Source organism: Etheostoma cragini, chromosome 3, assembly GCF_013103735.1.
Source record: "Etheostoma cragini isolate CJK2018 chromosome 3, CSU_Ecrag_1.0, whole genome shotgun sequence".
NCBI lineage: Eukaryota > Metazoa > Chordata > Actinopteri > Perciformes > Percidae > Etheostoma > Etheostoma cragini.
Window position 1 is genome coordinate 12,650,142 of NC_048409.1, and position 12,393 is coordinate 12,662,534.

The following is a 12,393-nucleotide window of genomic DNA, read 5'->3' on the forward strand; positions in this document are numbered from 1 at the left end:
GGGGGGGGGGGGGGTAAACAACCCCTATCTCCAGTTTATGCAGTGTCAGTAAAATATTAGGCAGCCATTTCAGCGTTTGGAATATTTCCTACTCCCACTTCAAAAGGATGATTTCCGTTGTTGAAGTGAGTGTCAGATTTGTAGAGATGTTTTTTTTTTCCTATTCTCCCTAAGAGACAGGGCCATAAATCGTTTGATAGTAAGCAGAACAGGAAAGAGTGAAATACAGAGTCGATTGTGAGACGTTAAAGTGAGATTGTTTCATTCTTTTGTCACTCAAGGCATGACCATCAATCTTTCTCCGTGCGTAATGGAGAGGGCACCGGGCAACCGGACAACTACTGCTGTGCGTAAAACCTGTTGAGTGAGCGGTCCAAATCCACTTCTGTCTGTAGAAGCTTAGTAAAATAATGACCCTGTTATGATGGGCTTTTAGATCTACAGATGTGTGATGATGACAAACAGTAAGACATTTGGGAACGCTGTTTTTTTAAAGTGGTGCGTGCCAGCTGAAAAGGCTAAAAACCAAACAAGATTATCCTTCTTACCAAGTAATTTCGTGCGCTTATAAAATCCTATTCTACTAAGGCGACAAGAATGTTTTTTTTTCTGTTTTGACAAAAAAAAGAAGCTTTAGTGCGTCTTTAAACCAACCTTCATGTGTTGAGACTGCATGACATGTTCAGATGGCTGTGTTTGTGCCGCACGGGTCAGCTGCCAAACGCAGACCGCCAACACTTGACAACGAAAGCAGGCTTTGCTCGCCAGAGCACAACCAGGGAGGCGAATTAACCTGAGAGTGATATGTAGCTATTATACTGTGGAGCAGTGTGTCTCTCTCCAAGAAAAGTGACAGGTGGTGCAGGCAGAGCGGGACTCGACCCGGAGAAATAAGACATATAATGGGTCACTTATAACGTTTTGATCTAATGTGACTTTTTTGAAATGGACATATGCATCATGGATACATTGTAAGTGAATTTCATTCAAATGATTTATTCCTGTTCCGTATTTGTGAACTTTAAACACACTTCTTAATATGTAGGTCTGACGTTGGCAAGATTCTGTCCTGAAGTTACGCTAAGGCACTTTATTGAATCCGTGGAGCTAGAAAAACAACACAAACTCCCACACATACCCTCTCCTCCTCCACGTTGTGCACAGTCATCTTTAAAAATCACTTTTTTTCTTCCAATCAAGACAAAAACAGGGAATCTTGAACTGTGGGTCACATAGCACACCTCCCAGTCCCCGAACAAACACCAATCCAACCAGATTTTACACCATGATAGGCTATTTAAAGATATAGTGAGGTGGGAAGAAAACTCCCAAATTGTTGTCATACTATCAGCCACTAAAGCTTCAGTTATCCAACCCAGACACAACATCTGAGTGCATCGTGCGGGTGTAGCCTATAGCAGCCACCAGAATCTGACTCATACCGCAATTACTGCGCTCCCCCTTCAAGCACTTCTCTAGTCTGTATCTGTTTTGACTCCAAAATTACACACAGCCCGTGGTCCGCAACTACGCCGCAGATCAGCGGCTCAGGCCTGTCTGTATAAGAGTCCCTTGTAATGGAATGAGAAAAAACAGGTGACCTTAGAACAGATCAGTTTATCAAACTACCCTTCTGTTCACACGTCTTGAAAGAGTGGTGACATTTCGTGTGTTACTTACTGAAATAAAAAGTACTGACATTAAATGGTGTAAGTGTCAACATCCCATCTTATCAGAATTGCTTAAAGACAAAAAAACGCGATGTTTAGTCCATCACATGTTCAAATAAAAAAAAAGTGCAAACAAAATAAGAGCCAAACGTGTTTTACATGTCTGCAAGAATGTTCTTGTAGAATCTGCAGTCAATGTTCAGTTTAATGTGGAGTGTGTGCTGCAGGAGGCCTGTAGACAGAAACTGGATAAAACCGGAATCACATTAATTGATGAAATAATTATAGCAACAGCTCTCACTTCATCTCGATCACACATTTTTTCCTTAAAATCTGTACAAATACTGACTGAATTTCTCTAAATTCCACACCAAAGGGAGTGTCGTTTTTTGACTGATTTAGAAATGTACTAATTGTAATAATTATTTAAGCCTTTTCCTATTTCACAGGCTCTCTTCTGGCCTATGTCAGGCCTGGAAGTAGATCCCCACACAGCCCTCAGCAGTTTGTCTCAATTTATTTTTACATAAAATGACAAGCAACCTCCCAAATCATGACAAAGAAGAATGAGTGTTTCCTCCCCCCTCCTCTCTCTCTCTATTCATCTATCTATCCACCCATCCATCCCTCTCCCCCTCCTCTCCGCACTCATGGGTGCAGGTGTGCTGATATGCAGCCAAACCAAATCAACAAAATGCCAGTAATAACCTAATGAATGTCAAATTAATGACAGAAAAAGATAAAGAAAAATACTTAATTCTCTGAAAATGTAGCGATTGGTCTACAACATATTTTCATAGCGATGTATATAAATAGGCAGAGACTTGTGTGCCATTCAAGGAGGCGCGGCCGAGCCAGGAAAATACGCAGTACTAATGCATATGCATGTATGATAATAGACCTACCTTTCCACCTTAAAATAAAGTTGATTAAAAGTTATGCATGTCTAAAATTCACAGCAGCCACATGAGACAACACATCACACTCGATTCGTGCAAAAATGAGCGGAACATGGCGTTGAAAAACAACGGAAAATGGAAGTTTGTTTTCCACTGCGTTATCTACATCTCTCCCATCTCAAGCACTCTTTCCGCTCCAGTGGCTGTTTGCAGCCCCCAACCCTCCTCCCCTCAACACACACACACAGACACACACACACACACACACACACACACACACACACAATCTCGTTCGGTCACGGGACAAGGCGATGTACAGCGTGTATAATCGAAATAGACCCTTTAATCCAATTACATACAACAAAAACAGCCCAGAAGTCCTCGCTGCAGCTGCAGCCTGCCAGAGGGCACTGCCAAGGCCAATGATGGAGACCAGGAACATGAAACACGCGTACTATCCATAATCATAAACAAATTCTTTATGATTATTAAATATCTGCTAACTATAAAGCTTATAACCAGGCATCTTACGAACCCGTGCGGATATGTAAAACGGATGGAAATGAAGTAGAAAACAAAATATTTTCCTCAGTTGTGTGGTTGTTACAAAGTGATGGAAATTCATAAGAAACAACAGAACATATCATTGTACATTTAAAAGGCTAATTTAATCATTCTCGTCCATCTGCAGTATTAAGAGGGAAGGCAATCAGTAGAATCTGGTGCCACAGAAAATGGTGGCTGAATAATTAGACCAGGCATGATAACAACTGAGTGTGCATACACTGGCTGACACCCCTACATCTTATCAAAGAAAACAACCCGCAATATATGGCCTCGTCTTTTAAATATCCAAGTGGGGCACATTATCTACAAATTAAAAGCCAGCGCTCAATACCCCCAGCATCAGTTCACACGTCTCTCATAAAACGTATTGACCCTTGTTGCCACACAATTGCACACACACTTCAAAACACGCGGACAGAAATTGGTGTTTATGCACTATTTTAGTGCTGTTTCCAAAAATCAGCTGATAAAAAAGGAAGCTTTAACCCCAAGGGATCCCCCCTCTTCTCCCCCCTCCCTTTCCGCGCGAGCACATACACACACACACACATCACACATACATACACACTAACATTTTATTTGTGTTGGGACAGGGCAGAAAAAGTCAGCAAATTAAACTTCTCTGCCCCCTTGGACTTTTGCCGCCTACAGCTGTGGCCAACATCAGCGCTCGAGGTCGCCTGTCTACCCGTGCGCGCGCCTGCAGATCCTTATCAGCCTCTCCTCCTATTCAACAGCCTCCATATTCACGACACCTCCACATATTCATCATGCAAAAATGCAAAAGCCGTTGTCTTTTTCATCTTAACGAACGCACTGTGCACTTTTGAGATCTAGTATGTGTTTTATCATTTTCTCCGTTTGTCCAAATGAAATGCACACTGATTTTATGCTCATAAGCCTTTTTTTGATCGTTCTTAATCACATTATCAGCTGATCATTATGAGACATTGAGAACGCAAGAGAAATCCGAGCACTCGTTCATGAGGAAAATTAACGCAGATCAGAAAAACATCATTTCAAAACATTAAGAAAAAGTTACAGGTCTTCTTCGAAAGGTGATTTAGAGTTTGATTTGACATATGTGCCCTTCCTTTGTGATTCTAATCAATTCACTCCAACATCATTTTCTCAATCTGACAAGCTAATAAACAAGCACAGTCAACTTCAGCAGTGCACTGGAAGAGACAGCATGCAGATAAGCAACACTGGAAGATACACATTTCCAACGTACCTTCTTGCAAAGAATACAGCAGAAGTAAAGTTACAAGCCACATGCCATTAAAAGCAGTTATATTTCACAGGAAGGTTGTGCAGTCCCCCAAGAAGAGTGCACGGCGCAGCGGTCGGCCAGGCGAGTCTCCGTGCTGGACTGGTTCTGCTGATCCTCCCCGGCGGTCTCTCCAGCCCTGGTCCCACACTCTCCAGCGCCGAGAAACGAGCCGCGGAGAAAGTACCGCCTCTGCTCCCTGTTCTCTCCTCCCCTTACCGGGACAGGCTGCTGTCGCCCCACCCCCGGTATCCTAATGATGCGGCGTGATGGAGAGGTGAGCTATACGCACCAAAAGGGACCTAAAGGAAAGCACTGGTACCTCTGTATTACGCGCACTGGATAGATGGCTTCAGTGGACTCCCAATAACAAAGTTCAAAATGTCCGGTCATACAAGTCATTTGAATGTTGTTTTTTATGAAAGGAAGTTTAAAAAAAACAACCGTTGGGGGAAATGTCTGTGCGTATTTCCCATGCAAATCATCTCCAATTTCCATAAATCAGTTGTCATTGCAGCAGTGGTGCGCGCACAGAGTTAAAGTACAACCAACATAATGTGCCATTGTAAAGTAACAGAACATGGGCATCTATTAGTGTGAAGTCCAGGTGGAGAGAAGAGAAGGAGCGCAGAGAGGCTGCAGCCTCCGTTTCATTCAAGGGGAAAGTGGGAACGTGCTCTGCGCACCTGCGTGTTACTACCACAGACACTCGTAGCGCTCAAATCACTTTTCTTCAAAACAGACCTAATAGTTTTAGGAAAAAAAACCACAGCATGAGGGAATTATTCAAAATCAACCTAATTTAAAATATGTGTTTACTGTGGTCGATATGGTAAATAAAAATCATCAAATTCGATCTGTGAATCTCGCTCTTTGACTTTCTAACTCACACACACACACGCGCACTCACACGCGTGCGCGATGGTGAGCCTTCTTTCTTGGTTACTGACTCGGGAAAAGTCTGACTCTTAACAACACCTCCTGCACTTTCATCTACTTTTACCATTTATAGTTATGTTAAAAATGTATACAATGCATATGGCCTAATACTGTGTATACCTAATACTGGATTTATAGATATAAGCATCAGCAGCCCAGCCACCTGATGCAGTGTATTGACTAATCTGAAACTTCTAAAGAAATACAAAAAAAATAATAAAAATCATAATCCCATTTTGGACTATAATACACTCTAAATCAATTAATCTGCTATCATATTTCACTCTAAATTAATTATTGGAGAAAAACAATCAACTGACCTCCATGGCTTCTGACATTTTAACACTGCATGGTTCAAAGCTGTCTCATTCAGCCCTCTTCTCTTTACTGTCATTTAGTCCAACTTCCAGTCCAATCAACACACAACACACTAAATGCCAACGCACAACTGATTGTTCTTCCTCCATTTCAGACCAACTGTGGAAACTCGACTCGTTTACCATTCAGTCACACTACTTATCTGACATTAAACACCTTAAACTTGACACGACCTTTGCCACTAATCTTTCTGGGTCTCTGTAGGTAATATATCGTAATGTGGCATTTGGAGTCTCGTAACCAGAAGTAGTCCTGGTTGAGGAACGGAGCTGAGGCAAGCTGTGGCCTCTCTCACTCCCACTGAAGAGCCGCTGTAGTGTGGCAGGCAAGGCAGCACACTCTGCCTCCACTCTTATTATATAACAGGTGGAAACACACACACCCACGCACCCTCTATGTCTCTCTCTCTCTCTCTCTCTCTCTCTTTCAAACAGACCCACAAACACCACTCGATGACAGGGACACATTTAGAGTGTGCACAGAAGCACTTCCATTACACATTCTGTACATCCAGATGTGTACACTAAAATAACTTTCATATTTTAGATGAACACATGTTCAGCCACCAACAATAGTCCAGGTGTAAAAGTGCAGCGTGTTGTGTATGGTGAGGGAAACTTGTTTAGAAACCCTCAGGGAATATGCTCTGTCTCAGCATTAAGTAGTTCTCCTCTCCCGATGACAAAGTGGTCATATAACAGCACCCAACACCTTGCCACTCAAACTAAGTTCCTCAAACAGAGGTGCCACCCTGCAGACCTGTGTGGTGACATACGAAGGACTCTTTCAGGACTTCAAAAGGCAGTGTAGCAAGCTGGTTAGGCGGCTGATGTAAGTCGGCCTGACAGCACCAAGCAGGTTGTACTGTATGTCAGCCAGTGATCATCATGGAGGCTGACAGGCTGAGCTCGGCCAGCCAGGCCGGAGAAAAGGCAAGCAGATCCCAGACAGCTCTAGCGACTGTCACTGAGGACAGTAACCCTAAAAAAACCACAGCACCATGTGAGTCATCTCCATCACTCTGCTATGTCGTTGCCTGGAGATAGGGAAGGAGATAGGAAATGAGTGAGAGAGTTTGTTGACTGAGGAAGAAAATGGGTGAGCAAGGCAGCAAAGAAACAGACAGCAGAGGGAGGGGCAAGGGGCACAGAGAGAGTGATGAGGCGGATAAGTTAATGTGGATGTTAATGTTAATGCTCAGACAATCAAAGCTGCCCCTCAGGCCGCAACATGCTAGGATCATATTAGCGCTAATGTATCCGGTATTAATGCACAGCCCCCCAGCCCAATGAAACCATAACCAAGGTCAGAATTAGGAGAGGAAGAGGGCACATGGTACTACTGCTTAGCTCTGTGCAAGAGCACAGGGATAGTAATGAGAACAGGGAGAGAGCTGCGGGAACATGAGCAAATGGTGGTGGATTATGATTGGAGGAGCTGGAAGAGGCAAATCACTCTATGATGGGTAAATGGAAGAGTTATGTTCCTTTAAAACTGCATCATGGCAGTTAAAACAGACTAAGCAAAAAAGCATGCTCAAAGCCAAGCTATGTGCTGTAGAGCTCCTTTATCTTAGTGATAAGATACCTCTAGATACCTCTGCATGCCGCTATGTATGAACAGAAGCAGACATGTTGACATGTCATAGTAGGAAAAGCACAGGTGTATTCAAAACCATTTATGATGGCTGCATTCCACTTAGGAGAGGCCCTGGTGTTGTGCATGCTGACTCACTGAAATACATTACTGGGACACCTGATGGAATTGAGCCATCATTAAGGTTATCAATTTCAGCTGTGCTTTTCCTACTATGACAAGTCAAAATGTCTGTCGTGAAAAAGGTCCTATAGGCTAATATGAATCACACACCACCGTGCCGCAGTACATTAACGCCAGGCGTCAGCCAATGAAGTGTGTTTGCCTTTAAACCAAGCATGCGTGATTTTGTGGCAGATGTGTACGAGCGTATCAGCACATCTGAGAATGCGTGTGCGTGTGCGTGTGCGTGTGCGTGTGCGTGTGCGTGTGCGTGTGTGCGTGTGTGTGTGTGTGTGTGTGTGTGTGTGTGAGCATGTGTCTACATGGCGGTTAAACGCAGGACATGTATTTCTGGCTGCTCTCATACCCTACAGTCGGTTGTGCGTGCACATGTAAATTAGGAGTGCATTTGGTTGAGTGTGTACGTGCTTGCGTATGTGTGTTTTTGCAGGAGTACGTGCATGTGCACATGAGACATCAAGGGGTGTTAATTTATTCAAATGAGCCAGGGAGGATAACGAGAGGATGGGGTGAGGGGCGGAGGTGGTTTGTAGGGGAGCACCTTCTTCAGCTGGAGGTTCATCTTTTCATCTCTCTTTTTTCTCCCTACTTGTTTTTTCACATTTGCAAATGAGACTATTTGCATGGCTGAGAAGGAGGGAGGAAAGGGTGAAGGGGGAGAAAGACTATGACATTGAAAAAAAGAGAAAGAAAAAACATTGGAGATGGCGAACGATTCGATTCTGAGGCAGACAGAACACCCGCAGACAAAAACATACTGTGCCAGCCCGATACCACCACTTCCAAGATGGCTGCCGCTGGAGGTGTCCTCTGTGGGACCAACGTAGAGACCCGTTGCTCTGGCTCTGGAGTGGGTGACACACAAACACATCTTGACTTTGACTGTGTTCCTCAAGCATAACAAAGGAGAATTGGAATTTGAACAGCTCTGTAAAGGATTAACATTTATCATTTGAATTTGAATATATTAAAGACTGAGTCCGATGAATATGGTTGTGGCTTGTAGAGAGATATTGATCAGAGATATCTAGTGACACCCAGTGGTCACAATTAAAGATGTTATCATTAGAAGATCATACAATGGCAAGTTCCCTACATGGGCTGGTCTTTGGTCTATGTTTTCAGTGGGGAAAACATATTGATGTCTCCAATTTCCAAGGGTTTGGCAAATAGATCAATAATGACAAAAGTCTGGCCTGCTGATGATTTCTTTCTCTCTTTAAAGAAAGTTGGTTGTCCAAAGTGTTTGCAACACTGAAGTGGGTTACTTGTAAAATATTTGCTAAATGTTTTTTTTATTTTATTTAACCACGAAGAGACTCATTGAGATTAAAAATCTCTTTTTCAAGAGTGTCCTGGCCAAGATGGGCAGCGGTACAACCACACATACATACAAACAAAAAATATACAAAAACACTAAAAACATAAACAACTGAAACAGCAAATCCCTTAAAGTCAACCAGAATCCTAAACACATCAGGCCAAACATCTCCAGCCAGATGTGGCTGTCTCCAAGTCAATCAACATCCTCTTAAAAGCGACCAATGAGACCAGCTCAGTAAGTTTCATGGATTTCTGTAACTTGTTCCATGTAGAGGGAGCAGCGAACTTTAACGCCTTTTTCCCCAGCTCAGTTCTAACCTTTGGAACAGACAGAAGGAAAAGATCCTGGGAACGAAGATTGTAAGTGTCGGTCCAATATACACTGATATAGGTCCCAAGGTAGGATGGAAGGAGACCTAAAATAGCCTTGTATATGAAGATATGCCAGTGTTGAAGTCATAAAGAATGCAATGATGGAGTGAGGGCTTTCATACCAGACATCCATGGTATACAGTGTCCAGTGAGTGTAATTAAAGGAAATTGATTGTTGATTGAAAGTGTTGATTTAAATGAAAACATGATGATACCAGTCAACTTTAAACCACTGTCACAGTAAACAATATATACATCTCCATACATCCATTTCTAAACATAGTTCCTGAGCTTTGTTCTTGGCAAGGCTAGCTTACCAACCTAATAAAGTGGGTGACTGCCCTGAGGAACTAATCTTGTATTTTAGTTTTTCTTTATGGTGCTCACACAGTGAATATTACTCAGAAAAGTAATGTTAAGTCTTATTACCACAAAGTGACAACCAGAAAACATGAGGCCAGGTGGTATTATTCCAGGACAAGAGCACAAGTTGGTTTCTTGACAAATAACGATGCTGTCAGTTGTAATTTGCTGTGTGCACTATACATAATGAAAACTTCAAAGCAACAGGTACATACACAACGGACATATTGAAGGAGGTAGGGAGTGGAGGCTCAACAACAAATGGTTGCCCCAGGGTCCTCAAACAAGTTAATCCCACCATGGTTCTTTGCTACTGAATAAATAACATGTTGTAGCTATATGTCATACGTCAAACTGTAGTAAGTTCCAGGCATATAGAGGAGCAACATGTATAAATAAGGTATGACCAAAGTAAAATACACTAAAGTTTACACTCAAATCTTTACAGTTTTGGTCTGTTACATTAAAAGAAAGAAAGAAAGAAAGAAAGAGTCGGCAAGTGTGAGAGGATGTTGTTCCAACACTACCACTCCTGTACCTGCTTACTGCTTAACCTGTTACACACACGAACATGCATAAGCCCACAAACACACAAAACACTCTCACAAATACAAACAATAAAATGAATGGACATAGACGTTAAAAACATGTTGCAGATAACAGATAAAAGCTAATCAGCCTAACATTCTTCAGTTTCTACAACTACAAGAATATCAAACTGAACATAAAAGAAACTGTGTGATTGTTTGGTGACTTTGACAACAACTCTTGCCTTGGTTGCATTAAACCATGCAGTGGCCAAGCTCATTTTAGAAGAGACAACACAGGCGTTTATTTAAAAGACAATCCATTGCATACTCCATATCTTTCTGGTTCTTTAGAAATTCAACAAAAAGACCAAAACCAACCAAGGATTAATGTTATTAACATTGTAGCTGTGCAGCCTAAGCCTGCTACTGTTGCTTCCTCTGAATTTGAATTTTAATAGAAGAATATACCATATAGGAATATATAATATACAAAAATGTAATTAAGTTGTGGGATGTTTTGAACTTTAGAACCTTAAACCCTCCAAGTAAGACTAAAGGTTACAGCCAAATGAGAAGGACATGTTTAATGAACAGTTGGTGATATTGCGTGAAGGCCAGCAGCATTAGGTCAGCTTGGCCTATGACACAGGGCTGGTCATCTGCACTTTGAGAATAACTTGAGATGACGAAGAAAAACTACAGGTGCATGATTAGAATTGCTATATATTGTAATATTTAGAAAAAACTCAACACACAGCAACACCTAGAAGAGCAGCAGTCACAACGTTAGGAACAACCAGCAGAGAGACAGTGTGTATCTTGGTGTCAATCGCTTGTCATGAATGTGAAGGTTACTTTGTCAACACCCTGGCTTTACAAATGTTCCATCCGTGCAAGGAAAACACATTTCATCAGCTTTCCACGGGTATTTTTCCCTCTGTCTCAGCATTGTCAGACACCAGCAGCCATCCTAAATGCTTATGGGAACAGGAACTGATCAGGCCTCCCACACCTTTCCAGCATAGTGGCCATTTGTTTCAGTGTTCTCCAAACCTTCTTTCTGGTGCTGTGATGTTATCAGCTCTAGTGAACTGTGCAATGAATGGTTCCTCATGCTTACCTCAACTGAAGCCCTTATGGAAAGCAGCTGACCCGAGCCCTGAGGGATCCAACCGGTAAAACCGCTCGGCAGCAGGCGGTGTTAACTTTTACAGCTCGGCCCTTCATTCTTTCCCACAAATTCAGGAGGCTGAGTGGAGAGAGCGAAGGAAGAGAGGGAGGGGGAGAGAGAGAGAGCAGGGGGTCCTTGGGACTCACCCAGCCAGTTGACAGCTCCTGTCTCTGCCTGTAACGACTTATTTATTCAAGGATAATTAATCAGGCGCAGTTTTCTGTCGGTATGATTAATGCGCTTTGTCATCTGTGCCGCAGCGGTGAAAATACAGCAGCCTATGATGCCACCGCTCGGCTTTAGCTGGCTCTGATTCAACGGCAAAACGGATAAAGTAGTGAGGAAGTAAATGGTTCTCGATGTTGGCCCTTTCTGCAACCAAAAACGGTGAACTGCTACTTTTAATCCCACTGATGGTGGTCTTCCAACGTGCTGCAACTGATTGATCCAATTTGTCTCTGCTTGAGTTAAACGGTTTATGTTGCTTATGTTTTTTAGTCTTTCCCTGATGTAATCTGCAGTATTTACTTTTCTCAGATTATTACAGTTTGTGATAATATCCGTTTCTATCCTTCAAAAGTTTTGATTAGCAAGCATAAACTGTTAATATTAAATAATATACGGTCTATGTTAGCAAGGGTATTTTTCCACCAACTTTTTTATTTGCCACAGTATTCGGGTGTATTGGATTTCCCTCCTTTCTTCAGTCAGCAGTTTTAACTTATTCACGGCCTGTCGGGGGGAAGTCGTCCTTCTTCTTCTTTTTATCCTTCTTCTTGTTGCTTAAGACGCCACCGTGTGATCGTTTGTGTTACTACAAGTCCAAGGAACCATGTTAACATCCGCATCCTTATTTTGAGGAAGCACTAAGTATGAAAACATCTTAAAGCCTGAATCATTTTTCACCATCAAATAATGTGCATCTATCACCATACTTTAACTTTATTTTACTTACTTACAACGCTCTATCTACAGAACTACAGCTGAAGTGTGTCTGTGTTGTCTGTGTTGTGTGTGTGGTGTGTGTGTGTGTGTGTGTGTGTGTGTGTGTGTGTGTGTGTGTGTGTGTGTGTGTGTGTGTGTGTGTGTGTGTGTGCAGGGACGTGCACAGACATTTGGAGAGGCCATTTCT

General features: G+C 42.4%; 1 protein-coding gene across 2 annotated transcripts in view; it reads right to left on the reverse strand.

The window, feature by feature from the left end:
• LOC117942439 (Down syndrome cell adhesion molecule-like protein 1 homolog) overlaps window positions 1-4,636 on the reverse strand; it is a 106,738-nt gene extending 102,102 nt beyond the window's left edge. The window contains exon 1 of one of the 2 annotated variants that reach the window (XR_004656121.1): window positions 4,371-4,636. Coding sequence is in view for 1 of the 2 variants with exons in the window: in XM_034867895.1 (XP_034723786.1) it covers window positions 4,371-4,413 (43 nt within the window). In the remaining variant the exon portion in view is untranslated. The remainder of the gene's footprint in view (window positions 1-4,370) is intronic. The other variant, XM_034867895.1, reaches the window with a different exon arrangement.
• Between the last annotated feature and the right edge of the window lie 7,757 nt (window positions 4,637-12,393).